At 39.4% G+C, this 18,956-nt stretch overlaps 1 protein-coding gene across 1 annotated transcript in view; it reads left to right on the forward strand.

Annotated features, from left to right (window-relative positions):
- Positions 1-2,863: 2,863 nt before the first annotated feature.
- The window catches only part of emx3 (empty spiracles homeobox 3), a 21,326-nt gene continuing 5,233 nt past the window's right edge, over positions 2,864-18,956 (forward strand). The window contains exon 1 of the mRNA XM_024136464.2: positions 2,864-3,641. Within this exon, the coding sequence (XP_023992232.1) occupies positions 3,299-3,641 (343 nt within the window). The 5' untranslated portion in view covers positions 2,864-3,298. The remainder of the gene's footprint in view (positions 3,642-18,956) is intronic.

The raw sequence follows: 18,956 nt of genomic DNA on the forward strand, positions 1-18,956 counted from the left end.
AAATTTATGTAGTTCTGTCCTTGAGCTGTTCTTGTCTATTGATGTTCTGTATTATGTTTCATGTTTGTGTGGATCCCCAGGAAGAGTAGCTGATGCTTTTGCAACAGCTAATGGGGATCCTAATAAAATACCAAAAAAATAGAGCTCCCAAAGTAACCAATTAATTCACTTGAAATCATTCATTTACCACCAAATTAAATTAAATGCAAATGAAAATAAATTATTAAACCAGCACAAGATTTGACAAAATTATGCCCCTCAAATTTACCCTTGACAAATGTACTTAACTGGGGCAATACTGTAACTATTTGAATTGATAAAGTTACTATTAAAATACTGAATTAATATCATCAACAACAATGTATATTTAATAAGGGGACTGTTTTCTTCATTCCATTTCTCATTCAATGTACTGAAACCATAATCTGTAATGACCTGATGTGTCGATGAATGTTCCATTCATCAGAGTTCTATAAAACTGCTCATGTTTTTCATGTCCTTTATACTGTAGCTTACTATATATAATAACGTAAATGGCAGGCATTTCCTACAACGCATCCCATTGCTGTTCCTTTCTGAATAGAGTAACCTCATTCCTTGTAAAAGGGACTTAACTCCAGTTAGCTGATTCAAGGCAGACCATGCAGGGGGACAATAATCACATTTTAACTCAGCTTCACACCCCTGCGTGCCTACAAAAACTCCAGCTGCTTAATACCTCCTTTCAGACCAGCAAAATCTGTCATTAATTGCCAGAGGCAAAATTAATAGTTGTTAATGGCCACCTGAATCAAAGGCTCCGGGGCTAGATCTGCCAGTAAAACCTATTAATTCTATACAGGGGGACTGGGCGTTATAGGATTGGTATAGGGGACAAGAGGGGTGGAGACTAAACTCCTTTGGGACTCAAAGGGCTCTTTGGCCCTTGGTGGTTCACATCAGCTTCCACAGAGCAGATCATGAAAGATGGAAGCAGGGGGGCTTTTGTGGTTCGTCCCTGATTATTTCTCCCCTGAAAGGACTGACATCTGTCCTGAGTTCCTGGGACTGGCTGCCGCTTCTCTGATCTTATCTGGGTAGCCCCCCCCCCGCCGCCCCCCAGGCCCCCACCCCTCCCCTTTCTTCTCCCTCAACAATTTCATCTAAGATTGGTAACTACCAAAATGATGGGAAAGCTGTCTGGGCCTGGACATAACGTAAAGAGAACATATTTCCCAAGACCTTTGACCTTTAGTGAAAACTACAATAACCTCTTTAATCTGAACCTATTCTCAAAAGGAGTTTCATTTAGAACAAACTACCTATAGCGCCAATTCATCTGTAAGGTAAGTTTTCATTTTAGTCAAAACCTATAGGGCCTTATTCTGTATAACCGGTTTCATTAGCCAGACAAGCTATAGGACCTTATTTTCTGTTGAAAGGAGTATCAAATATCAGACCTATAGTGGCCTTTCTGTAAAAGGTAGTTTCATTTAGCCAGGCATCTTATCGGGCCTATTCTGTAAAGAATTTCAGTAGCAGACTAATAGCCGTTATTCTGTAAAAGAGATATCAAATATCAGACCTATAGCTCCTGATTCTGTTAAAAGGAATTCATTATGCAGACCTATATGGCCTATTCTGTAAAGGACTTTCATTTAGCAGACCTTATAGGCCTATTCCTGTAAAGATTTTCATTTTGTTAGACCTATAGGCCTATCTCTGTAAAGGACTAAATTGATTTTCATGTCATCTACTTTAGTGGTTTGTTGGAATGCCTCTTGACTATAATAAAAAAAAAATCCTAGTATCCTCAGATGATATTATTTTTGTAGTTAATCCCTAGAATATTCAATGTTCAAATTGTGTAGAACGTGGCTTTCCTTATGAAGGTTAGTTCTAGTCTAGATCTTTTGATCCTATGAATTAAATGTTATCAATTAAACTACAGGTGCCCCACTGTCAGAGTATGGGTGTAATGAGTAGGATAATATAGATATTGGGCTGTAACGATAGGAAAATTATAGGCGTTAATTAGGATATATAGATATGGCTAAGATGAATAGATATGGGCTATTTAAGATAGGAAATAGATAGGGCTATAGATAGGAAATTAGAATGGGTTAATGAAAGTATGCCTCATACAATAGGAAAGATATGCTCGTAAGATAGGAATATTGGTCATTAGAACATCTTGATTAGCTCTATAAGAAGTGTATAATAGATAGATTAGGGTATATCTGGCTAGAATTCTATAAGATAGAGAAATTAAGATATGGGCTATAAGATAGGAAATAATAGATTGGGCTATAAAGATACTGGAAATAGATATGGGCTAGAAGATTTTAAGGGAAATAGATATGGGCTATTTAAGATAGGGAAATAGATATGGGCTATAAGATAGGAAATAGATATGGGCTAGAAGATAGGAAATAGATATGGGCTATAAGATAGGAAATAGATATGGGCTAGAAGATAGGAAATAGATATGGGCTATAAAATAGGAAAAAGCAGAATAACTCATTTGTGTGAGAACCTTTTTTATGGTTTTCTATTACAAGATAGATTTTAGGGACCATTTGGGGGACGGGACATAGGGAATAATACACTTATTATGAGTAAGTTATAATTAGTCAATCATTAACAAGAACATCTCATATTATGGTGCTTCTGATTTAATATGATATCACTTTGCAACATTTAAATAAACGTATATGGATGGGCTATTATTAGTCACAAGTCAATTCAATAGAGCATAAGTCACTCATTCAGACTAACAAAATGGCTGTCATCCGCTAGGCTACACGGTCCTATCTGCGCATGCCCACCACACCTCTGTCACCGACAGTAGAGACCAGGTATTGAGTCTGACGAGTGACAGGCTCTTTCTCAAAGGCTTAGCCTACTGATCCTGGCTCCTAATACAGCACAGTCCAAAAATGGTTTCCAGGAGTGATGAGACTGAGACAAGAGCCAGGCTGTCATAAACCTAAAGTAATCACAGACTAATAGATCTGACGTTGCAGTGGTAACTAGAACCGAAACTTGATTTTTGGCATATTGTTAGAGCAGAGAAAACCRGACGATATCCTATTGAAGACAAGTGACGGAGACAACTGAACCGGCTCTACAGGCAACCCGCTTCCAGAGGTCCACTGATATTGGCAACAAGGTTTGCACGCGCAAGGGACTGCGAGTTATGGATTTCCCGGGAACTGTTCTACTGCTACTGTTGTGAGGTTTTCTTCTGCATTACCTGTTTTATAACTGTGTTATTGAATATATTATTAGAAATATATAAACTACAACCTATTTGATCATGTACCAACATAGTAAGAAATGTTTCACCATCGAATCCCTGGTTGGGAAAGACGTGAACTCTTCGACTAACGGGGACGAACCGATCAGACCCACAGCGCTGAGGTTCACGGAATCAATTCACCCGGCGCCCTTTGGGAGTTGTTTCCAGAACTCCGGCAGGACTTTATACAGCAGTCCAGACATGATGTTCCCTGACCCGGGCACACACACAGGGAACTCCGGTCTGCCCCTGCATCCCCTCCAGCTTCCATCTCAGCCTTTCTTCAACCCGCATCAGAGAGACACGTTGAATTTCTACCCGTGGGTTCTTCGAAACAGATATCTCGGACACAGGTTCCAAGGTAAGCGAACAAGTACTTAAATTTAACGAATATTGCTAAGTTATTTTAAATAATATCATATGTTTGGCCATATCTTTGTTATTGCACACGTATGGGGACATATTACGCACGAGCTAAATTACAATGACTGTAAGCATTAGAATTAAGAACTCACTCTATAGTTCCGTGATGGAAGAAATGTCCTTATGATCCCTGAACATGCAACATGTTGGTAGGGATGGTCATTTATTCAGGAAACAAAAAAGGTCTAAAAGGGTCGTAAACAAAGCAACAAAAACAGGATCAATGCAAATKATTGAAACTACTGTTTGCAGAGGACAAAGTTTCAACATCCAACTATAGTTATTTTACTCCTTAAGTTATAGGTCTATTCATTATTGGTACATTTTCTGAGATTGGATGCATTAAAATAAGCATAAAACATCGCACCCAGGCTTTGAACCCGCCGGTAGCTTAAAAAGCCTGTAAAAAACATAAATGCATACTTTTCGTCCATTTTCAGTAGTGATTTTAAAAACAAACATTAATGTATGTTTTAATTCAATGAAAGTAGACTATATTGTTTATTTTTATTCATTTACACATCGAAGCCATTGCACTTTCTTATAATGTATGTTCCGATAAAGTTGTTAGGAGATCAATAGTCTAATATGTTGAATAATAATAAATAATACTAGGGTAAATGAATTTAAATGTGTAAGTTGTATGCAATTATTGAAATAAAATAGGCCTATAATCCAGATTTCTTTCACTTTTGCCTAAACATTCGTTTTAGTTTTTGCATCATTCAGAAAGTTAATTATAAGTAGTGGTGCAAAAAGTACCCAAGTATCCTACTTGAGTAAAAGTAAAGATATCTTAACAGAAAATGACTAAAATAAAAGTGAATCACCCAGTAAAAGTAAAATACGGCTTGAATAAAAGTCTAAAAGTATTTGTTTTTAAATATACTTAAGTATTAAAAGTACATGTAATTGCTAAAATATACTTAAATATCAAAAGCAGAAATATAAATGATTTCACATTCCTCATATTAAGCAAACTGGACGGCACGATTTTCTTGATTTTTTAATTGACGTATAGCCAGGGGCACACTTCAACACTCAGACATCATTTAGAAACGAAGCATTGTGTTTAGTGAGTCCGCCAGATCAGAGGCAGTAGGGATGACCAGGGATGTTCTCTTGAGAAGTACGTGAATTTGACAATTTTCCTGTCCTGCTARGCATTCGAAATGTAACGAGTACTTTTAGGTGTCAGAAAATGTATGGAGTAAAAAGTACATTATTTTCTTTAAGAATGTAGTGGAGTAAAAGTAAAAGTTGTAAAAAAATGTAAAGTAAAGTACAAATAACCCAAAAAACGAAATAAGTAGTACTTGAAAGTATTTTTTACAAAAGTACTTTACACCACAGATTATAAGGATTTTTGTTTCTCAAATATKTAGATATAATTAACTAATATTTAATTAGACAATTTAATGTTCAAAGTTATTTGGATTAAAAGTAACAAAAGACAGGAATAATGTAATATTATTAATTTCTAATAATATTATAGTATTATAACAAATAATAACAGAAATAATAAACAATATACAAATAATAACAATATTATTTAATTGAAATTTGCTTTGTGTTCAACTTTAGATTTAAGGGCTGCATATTTCTGATAAGACAATGGACCAGATACAAAAGTCTTTAGGAACCAAATAAATCCATGAGAGAAAATGAATATTGGAAAATCTCAGCATTCAGTGACCAAAACTTTAAATCTTCTTACTCAAGCTATGTGCAGTGCATACATGCAATACATGGTGAACATCCTTACTAACTGATGCTGGGTGGTCCTCAAAAAACAAAGCAATTTGTTAAACCAGACAGATCAATAACTTTCAACGCTCATCTCGTTGACTCAGTGGACAGCAGTGGTTAGCCACATCAGGTGTGCTCTCAGGTATGTTACACTCTGACCAGTCAGCCCAGGGCCGTATTCACAGTGTCTCAGAGTAGTAGTGCGGATCTTGGATCAGTTTAGCCTTTTAGATCATTAATGAATAATATTATGAGGACAAAGGGGGGGAATCTGATCCTAGATCAGCACTCCACCTCTTTACCAGGCAACCTTCAGGGTGTACCTCAGTCAGGTAATCAGTGGGAGTCAGAGGTTACTGTCACTGTTGCTCAGATCAGGAGCTCAGATAAAGTGTCTTTGTTTACAGACACAGCAGATCCACTCACTGATGGTGTCCAATAACCATGAAAACTAGTGTTTAGACAAGGCTAACTACAGACCGGAGGAGTGAGAGGAGAGGATTAGCCATCATGCATGATCACTTACGTTAGGATGGATGGGAGATTTATTTTCTTTCATACCTCCCCACCAACTTTCCTGAGGAGAGGAGAGAGAGGAGAGAGAGAGAGCACGGAGAATATGGAGAGAGAGAGGAAGCGCGAGAGAGAGAGAAGAGAGAGAGAGATGAGGAGAAGAGAGAGAGAGAAGAGAGAGGAGAGAGAGAGAGAGAGAGAGAGAGACGAGAGAGGAGAGAGAGAGAGAGAGAGAGAGAGAGAGAGAGAGAGAGAGAGGAGAGAGAGAGAAGAGGAAGAGAGAGAGAGAGAAGAGAGAGAGAGAGGAGAGAGAGAGAGAGAGAAGAGAGAGAGGAGAGAGAGAGAGAGAGAGAAGAGAGAGAGAGAGAGAGAGAGAGAGAGAGAGAGAGAGAGAGAAGCTTTTATTTGGGGGCATTCAATGTGTAACCTTTGGGTACATTTCAGTGTGTATGAGATTGTTATGGGATTGTTTCATCAGGAGGAGGGCAGACAGTTCATTCACCCATCTCACTCCCAATGGTCTGATGTCTGGAGGTTTGCTTTGACACATTTTTATTCATAGGAGGGTTGAATGTCAGGAGATACGTGTCGGAGGTTAACTGATAGGAATAACAGGGCATTGTAAACATTATTTGTCAAACATTTTGGATAGTTCATACAATACTCCTCTTTTTTTAGTTGTTTCAGTCTTTGGTTTATAATCAGACAGAACAATCAATCAATCAATCACTCAGATAAAGACGGACTGTATGAGGAGGATAAAAACATTATGATTACATGCATGTAAAATCCTAATAGATTAATGTTGTATGTAAGAGAATATTTATGCTGGAATATAGTTTCCTATTCACATTCATGAATTATCTCTTACATGATACTTTATAGTCCATTTAGTGAGAAAGCGAAATAGACATCCTCTTCCTTATTCACATCCGACTCCCTCTGTATTCATCCATCCAGGGTTAGAATGAGAGATTGGCCCCCACCATACCCAGTGTGTAGCTGACTGCTGACAAGACCATTCTTGTTGGTGCCAGGACTGGTTATTGTGAGGGAACACAGCTCTCTGGCTGGCGCTGCCATCTGCTCCCTGGTAGTCATGTTGGAGGCATGTTCCCCCATGTTCCCCCACCCGCTGACTACAGGCCAGAGTGTCGAAGGCTCATCGCCTGGAGGGTATTCCCTCTGTGGTTGGGGCTGAGCCACCCTTACAGTTTAGGGTTAGTATTCACAAAGAGTCTCGGAGTCGGAGTGTTGATTTAGGATCAGGTCCCCGAGTCCATATAATTATATTTATTATGATCTATAAGGCTATATTGATCCTAGATCAGCACTCTTACTGAGTGGAAGTTTCTGACAGAACCAGCATTAGAGTTCAGGACTAGTGTTCAGCCCGGTGAGTTCCTCCCCAGTCTCAGTCTTCTCCAGGGGGATGTGAGTGGAAGTGACGCCGCTAACGCCATACGACAGATGATGCCAGTCTGACTGTCTATCTGAGTGGCTAAACCACCAGCCAGAACTAGCATGGGGTTCACCAGTGTGTGATAGGAGGGAAAATTCTCAAGGAAAATCATATTGTTTCTTTCCTTATCAATGCATTACTATATTAGGTCAAAACTACAATAGTTACTGCTGTTAAAAATTAAGACTTTAACACGAGATATATTACATTACATCTCCTCAATTTATTTAATTCAGCCTAATGCTGAGATTTAAAAAATGTACCATAAAATGGAGATACTATTTAGTTATTTTATTTTAGGGCATGGACCCTAAAACCAGGAAATCCTATGACTTCTGTGACAGTGTGGCTTGTTGGTGTTCAGTGCCCCTTGAGAAGCATTAAGACTAAAGTTTTCATCACCTGCAGCTGCAGTGGATCTCTTTTCACATTCTCCTGTTCTACCAGAGCCGCGCTTCTCACATTCTCTCTCTTCAGAGGTGTCTCTATTGTTTTGTCCTCTGATGTTCAAAGCATTTCCAGCACGCCAGCTGAAGATGGTTGTTAATGACAGTCCTGTGATAGAAAATTAGCATTCTTTAGTTAGCTAACACAGCTGAAGTGCTGGATAGCATACCGTATTTGGTGCGGACCCCAATATACTGTTATCCATGGCATTGTTAGTGCTATAGCCTATTTATTGTAGCAGGAAGGGGTGCTACAGTGCTTTCAGAAGTATTTACACCCCTTGAGTTTTTCCACATTTTGTTGTGTTACAGCTTGAATTTAAAATGGATTACGTTGAGATTTCGTGACACTGGCCTCCATACAATAACCCAAAATGTCAAAGTAGAATCATGTTTTTAGATATTCTTTTACAAATGAATTAAAAATGAAAAGCTGAAATGTCTTGAGTCAATAAATATTCAACCCCTTTGTTATGGCAATCATAAATAAACATTTGCTTAACAAGTCACATAATAAGTTGCATAGACTCACTCTGTGTGCAATAATAGTGTTTAACATGATTTTTGCATGACTACCTCATCTCTGTACCCCACACATACAATTATTTATAAGGTCCCCCGGTCGAGCAGTGAATTTCAAAAACTGATTGAACCACAAAGACCAATGAGGTTTTCCAATGCCTCGCCAAGAAGGGCACCTATTGGTAGATGGGTAAACAAAAAAGTTTAAAAAAGCAGACATTGAATATCCCTTTGAGCATGGTGAAGTTATTAATTACACTTTGGATGGTGTATCAATACAACCAGAACCCTGCAAAGATACGGGCGTCCATGAGGCCAATGTTGACTTTAAAACAGTTACGGAGTTTAATGGCTGTGATAGGAGAAAACTGAGGGTGGATCAACAACATCGTAGTTACTCCACAAAACTAACCTAATTGACTGAGTGAAGAGAAAGAAGCCTGTACAGAATACACATTTTCAAATTSTTCTTCTTATTTTTTAAAAACATTTATTATTTACAATGACGGCCTAGGAACAGTGGGTTAACTGCCTTGTTCAGGGGCAGAATGACATATTTTTACATTGTCAGCACAGGGATTCGATCTAGCAACCTTTTGGTTACTGGCCCAATGCTCTAACCACTAGGATACCTGCCGCCCAAAACATGCATCCTGTTTGCAACAAGGCACAAAAGTAAAACTGCAAAACATTTGGCTAAGAAATGTCCTGAATAAAAAGCGTTATGTTTGGGGCAAATCAAACACAACACATCACTGASTACCACTCTTCATATTTTCAAGCATGGTGGTGGYTGCRTCATGTTATGGGTATGCTTGTCATCGGCAAGGACTAGGGAGTTTGGAGCTAACCATGGAGCTAAGCATAGTCAAAATCCTAGTGGAAAACCTAGTTCAGTCAGCTTTCCAACAGACACTGGGAAACAAATTCACATTTCAGCAGTACAATAACCGAAGACATACGGCCAAATATACACTGCACTTACTTAACATGACGACATTGACTGTTCCTGAGTGGCCTAGTTACAGTGTTGACAAAAATATATGTCAAGTCTTGAAAATGGCTGTCTAGCAATGATCAACAACAAACTTAACAGAGCTTGAAGAATTTTTTAAATAATATTATGTAAATATTGTACAATCCAGGTGTGCAAAGCTCTTAGAGACTTACCCAGAAAGACTCACAGCTGTAATCGCTGCCAAATGTTATTCTGACATGTATTGACTCAGGGGTGTGAATACTTATGTAAATGAAAGATTTCTGTATTTCATTTTCAATACATTTACAAAAATGTCTAAAAACATGTTTTCACTTTTTCAATATGGGGTATTGTATGTAGATGGGTGAGAGAAAAAAATATATGTATCCATTTTGAATTCAGGCTGTAAAACAAAATGTGGAATAAGTCAAGGGGTATGAATACTTTCTGAAGGCACTGAGTTTACAAAACATTATGAATTGCTTTTTCCATGACATAGAGCAGGGGTCTCCAACCTTTTCTAGCATATGTCACAAGTTACACATTTTTTAAATCGCCATTAAATAGGCCYATTCTTCTCTTCTCCCCTGCAACTCTTCCCCGGGTCCTTGGTGTACAARAKATGTGTTTTCTGTCAATATAGCTGGTAATATAATGGTTCATAAACAACTCTTCCCCGGGCCCTTGGTGTTCAAGAGAAAGTAGTGCACTGTATTTTATGTCAATATACCTTGTAAAATAATGGTTCACAAACAACGCTAAGGGAGGCCTTATAAAATTTGCGATTTTTTTCCCAAATTCTGTTTCATATTTTCCCAAATTCAATATACCTTTCTCAGATGTATTTTTCCTGGTTTTAGTTTAGTTTTCCGCTCTCAAAAATACAATTGTTCATAGAGAAACAATGAAATTGGACGTTCTGTGTCGATGGCAATGCTGAAATCATATCACATTTGTTTTAGGTCTGGAAGAAAACAAAMACATTCAGATTTTTTTGTGTGTAATTCCCCTTTAATTGCRYATCTAGCGAGTGAGGATTGGGCCATCTAATGTGCTGGTCTAGCGATGGTTCTCGTGGCAAAGTTAGCAAATAACAAATAATAGATACAAATKATATACTTACTCATGATATACTTCTGCCAGGTAAGCAAGCCTACTTTGCAGTTAACATTTAATTGAGAAGGTTTGGGGGAAAGTATTTCTGTCAACCCACAAGACGTTTATCACATCAAATCGCCACACACGGAGTGATTAACAAACACATGCACCACACAGACATGCAGGGGCAATATTGCTGGAAATTAATTGGCAAATATTGTGTTAGGTTTGCCTTTTTAAACCAATAGTAGCTAACCAGGGGTGGGATAATGTCAATCTTGCGTCGATTAGATAGTAGCTTGGAGCTTGCTGTGTCTGATGCTTGTGAGATTTGTTAATGACCGTATGCGGTGGAACACATGAAAATCACATGTACCTTCAGAATTGTTTGGCAAACTACTCAGCGGTAGCTACTGGTAGCTGGCGATCGACCTCTTGGAGACCCCTGAGACACAGACTGTCCAGGTGAATCCAGATGAAAGCTATGATCCCATATTCATGTCACTTGTTAAATCCACTTCAATCCGTGTAGATGAAGGGGAGGAGACAGGTTAAAGAAGGATTTTTAAGCCTTGAGTCAATTGAGTATGTGTGCCATTCAGAGGGTGAATGGGCAAGACACAATATTTAAGTGTCTTTGAACGGGGTCTGGTAGCAGGAGCCAGGCACACAGGTTTGTGTGAAGAACTGCAACGCTGCTGGGTTTTTCACATTCAACAGTTTCCTGTATGTATCAAGAATAGTTCACCACCCAAAGGACATCCAGCCAATTTGACACAACTGTGGGAAGCATTGGAGTCAACATGGGCCAGCATCCCTGTGGAACGCTTTCGACACCTTGTAGAGTCCATGCCCAGAGGAATTGAGGCTGTTCTGATGGGAAAATGGGGAGGGGTACAACTCAATAGGACGGTGTTCTTAATGTTTTGTACACTCGGTGTATATTAATCTGTGCATGTGGAAAAACATTGTTGTAGCATTGTTTTGAATAGAAGCTGAGGCAACCTACTATTARCTATTATTACCAGGTGCTAATAAGAAAGATTATTTCTTTATTTGATTTATTAAGATCCCCATGAGTCGACGCCAATGGTGACAGCTAGTCTTACTGGAGTCTGACACATAACGAAAAATACGTTACAGACAAAAGACTTTACAATTGACACACATTTGGGGCAGCAGGTAGCCTAGTGGTTAGAGTGTTGGGCCAGTTGCTGAATCGAATCCCTGAGCTGACAAGGTAAAAATCTGGCCTTCTGCCCATGAACAAGGCGGTTAACACACTGTTCCCCGGTAGGCCGTCATTGTAAATAAGAATTTGTTCTTAACTGACTTGCCTAGTTATATAAATGTAAAACATTAATGTGTGTGTGCATCTATCAGTTACACATACATGTCAGTACATACACACAACAAGTAGGTCACATGGGGGAGAGGTGGTGTTGCTGTTCACTTGTGCTATATAAGATGGGAGTTCCATGCACTCATGGCTCTGTATAATACTCTACCTTTTCTTGAATTTGTCCTGGACCTGGGGACTRTGAAAACACCGCTGGTGGCATGTCTGGTGGAATAACTGTGTGTGTCAGTGCCGGGTGTAAGTTGACTATGCAAACAATTTGGAATTTCCAACCCGTTAATGTTTCTTATAAAAACAAGAAGTGACGAAGTCAGTGTTTCCTCAACTCTCAGCCAAAAGAGACTAGCATGCACAGTATTAATATTAGCCCTCTGATTACAATGAAGAGCAAGATGTGCCGCTCTGTTCTGGGCCAGCTGCAGCTTAACTAGGTCTTTCTTTGCAGCTCATATGACTGGACAATAATCAAGACAAGATAAAACTAGAGCCTGCAGGACTTGCTYTGTGGAGTGTGGTGTCAAAAACAGCAGAGCATCTCTTTATTACGGACAGACCTCTCCCCATCTTTACAACTATTGAATCTTTTGACCATGACAGTTTACAATCTAAAGTAACACCAAGTAATTTTGTCCCCTCAACTTATTCAACAGTCACACCATTCATTACCAGATTCGGCTGAGGTCTAGAATGATTTATACCAAATACAATGCTCTTAGTTTTAGAGATGTTCAGGACCAGTTTATTACTGGCCACCCTATTCTAAAACYGAATGCAACTCTTTGACTTTTATTAGCTGTGGTTGTTGATGCGTTATTGGTTGAATCATCAGCATACATGGACACACATGTTTTGTTTAATGCCAGTGGCAGGTCATTGTTAAAAATATAAAAGACTAGAGGGCCTAGAGAGCTGCTCTGCGGTACACCACACTTTACATGTTTGACATTAGGGAAGTTTTCATGAAAGAAAACCCTCTGAGTTCTATTAGATAGCTCTGAATCCACTATATGGCAGAGGTTGAAAAGCCATAACACACATTTTCTCAACAACAGTTTATGGTCAATAATATAAAAGGCTGCACTGTAATCTAACAGTACAGCTCCCACAATCTTCTTATTATCAATTTCTTTCAACCAATCATCAGTCATTTGTGTCAGTGCAGTACATGTTGAGTGCCCTTCCCTATAAGCATGCTGGAAGTCTGTTGTTCATCTGTTTACAGAGAAGTAGCATTGTATTTGGTCAAACACAATTTTTTTCCAACAGTTTTCTAAGTGCTGGCAGCAAGCTGATAGGTTTCCTATTAGAGCCAGTAAAGGCCTCTTTACCACTCTTGGGAGGCGGAATGTCTAGTGCAGCTGGTTATTCCAGGCCTGTCAAAGAAGATATTAAGAATTGACCATAAGCAGACRTGATTTGTTATGCTAGGCAAGAAATACACGGTTGTTTCCACAGACAGTGCTTTCATTGAACTCATTTAACAGTCTGTAGTAGAGAGCATCAGGTCAGTTTCTAACTAGGTTTATATTAGCATGACATTATCCCTATACTATTGTAGTGTGTGCAAAGCTGTCATTAAGGCAAAGGGTGGCTACTTTTGAAGAATCTTAAAAATTATATTTTGATTTGTTTAACACTTTTTTGGTTACTACATGATTCCATATGTGTTATTTCATAGTTTTGATGTCTTCACTATTATTCTRCAATGTWGAAAATAGTAAAAAATAAAGAAAAACCCTTGAATGAGTAGGTGTGTCCAAACTTTTGACTGGTACTGTATACAGATGATCTTAATGTCACAATATAGAGAGGAGAAAAGTCACTGAACCTGCCATCTACAGTGGTAATATAATCCTCTATTTCTGAATGAACCTGYCRTCYACAGTGGTARKATAMTCCTCTAKTTCTGAATGAACCTGCCATCCACAGTGGTARKATAMTCCTCTAGTTCTGAATGAACCTGCCATCCACAGTGGTAGGATACCCCATAGCTTCTGAATGAAGTGGGAATCAGTATTGAAACTAGATGATCTACACTGAACACGATTATAAATGCAACATGCAACAATTTCAAAGATTTTACTGAGTTACASTTCATATAAGGAAATCTGTCAATTTAATTAAATTCATTAGGACCTAATCTATGGATTTCACATGACTGGGAATACATACACTACCGGTCAAATGTTTTAGAACACCTACTCATTCAAGTGTTTTCCTTTATTTTTATTATTTTCTACATTGTAGAATAATAGTGAATACAATCCAAAACATAAATAACACATATGGAACTCATTAGTAACCAAAAAAGTGTTAAAACAAATCAAAATATTTTAGATTTGAGATTCTTCAAATAGCCACCTTTTCCCTTGATGACAGCTTTGCACACTCTTGGCATTCTCTCAACCACTTCACCTGGAATGCTTTTCCAACAGTCTTGAAGGAGTCCCACATATACTGAGCACTTATTGGCTGCTTTCCTTCACTCTGCGTCCGACTCATCCCAAACCATATCAATTGAGTTGAGTCGGATGATTGGAGGCCAGGTCATCTGAGAGCAGCACTCCATCACATTCCTTTTTGTAACATAGCCATTACACAGCCTGGAGGTTGTTGGTCATTGTCCTGTTGAAAAAAAAATGATAGTCCCACAAGCCCAAACCAGATGGATGCTTTTGCTGCAGAATGCTTGTAGCCATGGTGGTTAAGGTGCCTTACATTCTAAATACATCACAGACCGTTTCACCAGCAAAGCAACCACACGCCATAACACCTCCTCCTCCATGCTTCATGGAACCACACATGCGGAGATCATTCATTCACCCACACCGCTCTCACAAAGACACAGGCTGATCCAAAAATCTCCAATTTGGACTCCAGACCAAAGGACAAATTTCCACCAGTCAAATGTCCATTGCTCGTGTTTCTTGGCCCAAGCAAGTCTCTTCTTCTTATTCGTGCCTTTAGTAGTGGTTTCTTTTCAGCAATTCAACCGTGAAGGCCTGATTCACAGAGCTCCTCTGAACAGTTGATTGAGAGTGTCTGTTACTTGAACTCTGGTAAGCATTAGTTTGGCTGCAATTTCTGAGGCTGGAACTCTAATGAACTTATCTCTGCAGCAAGTAACTCTGAGTCTTCCATTCCTGTGCGGTCCTCATTAGAGCCAGTTTCATCATAGTGCTTGAGGTTTGTGGACTGCAAGTTCTTGAAATATTATGTATGTGGACCTTCATGTCTTAAAGTAATTATGAACTGTCATCTCTTTGCTTATTTGAGCTGTTCTTGCCATAATATGGACATGTCTTTTACCAAATAGGGCTATCTTCTGTATACCACCCCTACCTTGTTGCAACACAACTATTGGCTCAAATGCAATAACATTACATTAACATTTAACATTTAGCAGACGCTCTTATCCAGAGCGACTTACAAATGGAAATTCATACATATCATCCTGGTCCCCCCGTGGGGAATGAACCACATCCCTGGCGTCAAGCGCCATGCTCTACCAACTGAGCCACACAGACCACGTTGCCAGAAGAAGGAAAGAAATTCCACAACTTTAACAAGGCACACCTGTTTATTGAAATGCATTCCATGACTACCTCAATGAGCTGGTTGAAGAGAATGCCGAGAGTGTGGCAAACTTCATCAAAGGCAAAGAGCGGCTATTTGAAGAATCTCAAATTAAAATATAACGTTTTGTTACCTAATATCCAATGGTTATTCATAGTTTTGATGTCTTCACTATTATTCTACAATGTAGAAAATAGTAAAAAATAAAGAAAAACCCTTGAATGAGTAGCTGTTCTAAAACTTTTAGTGTTGTGAAACGGTAGTGTATACGCATCTGTTGGACACAGATACCTTAAAAAAAAAAGGTAGGGGCGTGGATCAGAAAACCAGTCAGTGTCTGATGTGACCACCATTTCATGCATGCAGCACGACACATCTCCTTCGCATAGAGTTGAYCAGGCTGTTCATTGTGCCACTTCAATGTTGTCCCACTTCAATGGCTGTGCTAAGTTGCTGGATATTGGTGGGAACTGGAACATGCTGTCGTACAKGTCGATCCAGAGCATCCCAAACATGYTCAATGRGTGACATGTCTGGTGAGTATGCAGGCCATGGAAGAACTGGGACATTTTCAGCTTCCAGGAATTGTGTACTGATCGTTGAGACATGGGGCCGTGCATTATCATGCTGAAACATGAGGTGATGGTGGTGGATGAATGGCATGACAATAGGCCTCAAGATCTCATCAAGGTATCTCTATGGATTTAAATTGCCATCAATAAAATGCACTCGTGTGCATTGTCCGTAGCTTATGCCTGCCCATACTATTACCCCACCGCCACCATGGGGTACTCTGTTAACAACGTTGACATCAGCAAACCGCTTGCCCACACAACGCCATACACACTGTCTGCCATCTGCCCGGTACAGTTGAAACCGGGATTCGTCCGTGAAGAGCACACTTCTCCGGGGTGCCAGTGGCCATCGAAGGTGAGCATTTGCCCACTTACGTCGGTTACGACACCGAACTCCAGTCAGGTCAAGAMCCCGGTGAGGACGACGAGCATGAAGATGGTTTCTGAAAGTTTGGGCAGAAATTCTTTGGTTGTGCAAACCCACAGTTTCATCAGCCCTCCGGGTGGCTGGTCTCAGACGATCCCGCAGGTGAAGAAGCCGGATGWGGTCCTGGGCTGGCGTGGTTACACATGGTCTGCGGTTGTGAGGCCAGTTGGACGCACTGCCAAATTTTGTAAAACGACGTTGGTGGCAGCTTATGGTAGAGAAATTAACATTCAGTTTTCTGGTTACAGCTCTGATGGGCATTCCTGCAGTCAGCATGCCAATTGCATGCTCCCTCAAAACTTGAGACATCTGTGGAATTGTGTTGTATGACAMAATTGCACATTTTAAAGTGTCCTTTTATTGTCCCCAGCACAAGGTGCACCTGTGTAATGATCATTCTGTTTAATCAGCTTCTTGATATGACACACCTGTCAGGTGAATAGATTATCTTGGCAAAGGGGAAATGCTCACTAACAGGGATGTAAACAAATTTGTGCACAATTGTTTTCTTCTTTTGTGCGTTTGTAACGTATCTGTGATCTTTAATTTCAGCCCATGAAACATGGGAACACTTTACATGTTACRTTTATATTTTTGTTTAGTATACTTGGGGCTCCCAAGTGGCGCAGCGGTCTAAGGCACTGTATCTCAGTGMTAGAGGTGTCACTACAGACACCCTGGTTCAAATCCAGGTTGTATCACAGTGTCACCAGTGTCGTCCGGGTTTGGCCGGTGTAGGCTGTCATTGTAAATAAGAATTTGTTCTTAACTGACTTCCCTGGTTAAATAAAAAAAATACTTCTAGAGGTTTTTATTGAGTCTAGCCTAAGAAAAGTATTCACAAAGATTTATGGAATAACTCACTTTAAATGACAGTACTATTAAAATGTGRTTCATGTCTTTGTTACGTTGGCACACCTATGCAATGTCCTATTTAAAGTATCTTATTTTGAAACACTTTGATCTGAATAGCAAACATACATTTCTCTCACAATAAACATAGGCTTATAAAAAAAATTAGGCACTTGARCAAATTWCAGGTTTGCTGAGTGCAAACTTGAACTGTGTAAAAATTCTGTGCAACTTCCAGCGCGTGTTTGCTGAGGCTGTACCCAYTTTAAGTTACTGTTTCAAAAAGTATTCTACTGTGGCTATTTGATCATAATGTAGGCTTAACAGAGTAKCTGACCATCGACAACAATGGATAAATTGTATATTGTTCAATATAGGACTACATTCCGTGATTAAAAATAAATAAATAGACATTACCCTGTTTATCCACTTGTCCTTCAGACAAGGAGGTGACTGAACATGTTGTTGTGGTGTCGATGCAGGAAACCACTTTACAAAATTAAAAATCTTTATTATTCCCATACCATAATTACAGAGATTCAGACAAATGATTCTACCCTCTGCCCATTGGCTACTTAGATCATAATTACAGAGAATCAGACAAATTATTCTACCCTCTGCCTATTGGCTAATTAGCTTATTCAAGCATGTCTCAAAATACAGCATTGCCCCTTAATTAAAGACAAAAAAAAAGCTCTTTACCTGACTCGCTTTTCAAAGATGTACAGCTTTTCTTCTCTTGTAGGAAGAAATCACTCCCCCATTGCTGACCACAAATAATATATAACTGGGCTAATAACTCACTAAATAGCAAGGTTATGAACAAATGTGCACATTTGGCAACATGCAGCTCTCGCTTTGATCTCAAAACAAGCGCATCTACTCATGACCGCTCATCCTGTAAACACAGTCAAGTTCAAAGTGAATGCCACAGATCCATATATGGCAATGGTCTATTTACATATAGGCCTACTGCAGCTCTGATTGGTTATGCTGCACTGGTCTGGTCTGTGTAGAGTACGGGGCCTGACTCGTGCCTGATAGTRTTTAACTAAGGTGGAAAACTCTAGAAAGTTGAGTGAAGTTCAATYTAGTGCGTCTCTCTGTGCGGTAGTCCCGAGGGTGCGCACGGGCGCAGCTGAAGGCCTCAGTTTAGCTGAACTTGGCTAGCCGAACCGAACGAGTGTGCTCACAAACTCCATTAAAAGACCTTCGCTTGAAAAATTAGAAAAAAAGCAGCAATGGTACTGTTTGTCYCTTTTGAGACGCCATAGCCAGTATACACTTCCTGAAAATAGTCAGAATTAATCTAAGWTAACTCAAGAAATGTGTAATTAATTTTGACGTTTTTGACGAAGAGATCTTAGTCGCACAATTTTACATCTAACTAAGATGTTTGGTGCAGTACTTTGCAATGAAAAAATGTGCGTGAATGAGTCGTCTCTCGTTGAATGACAACAAAGACTTTATTGAAGAAACCTTAGTGTTGACAATCACCGACGAAGAGGCGTAGACTTCGGCTTGCTTCCAGAAAAAAAATGTGTGTTCAGGTTTTTTTTCTTCTTTCAAATGTACTTCTATCTCTCTCTCTCTGTGTGTGTGTGTGTGTGTGTGTGTGTGTGTGTGTGTGTGGTGTGTGTGTGTGGTGTGGTGTTGTGGTGTTGTGTGTGTGTGTGTGTGTGTGTGGAGGACCA

Source organism: Salvelinus sp. IW2-2015, unplaced genomic scaffold (genome assembly GCF_002910315.2).
Source record: "Salvelinus sp. IW2-2015 unplaced genomic scaffold, ASM291031v2 Un_scaffold923, whole genome shotgun sequence".
Taxonomy (NCBI): Eukaryota; Metazoa; Chordata; class Actinopteri; order Salmoniformes; family Salmonidae; genus Salvelinus; species Salvelinus sp. IW2-2015.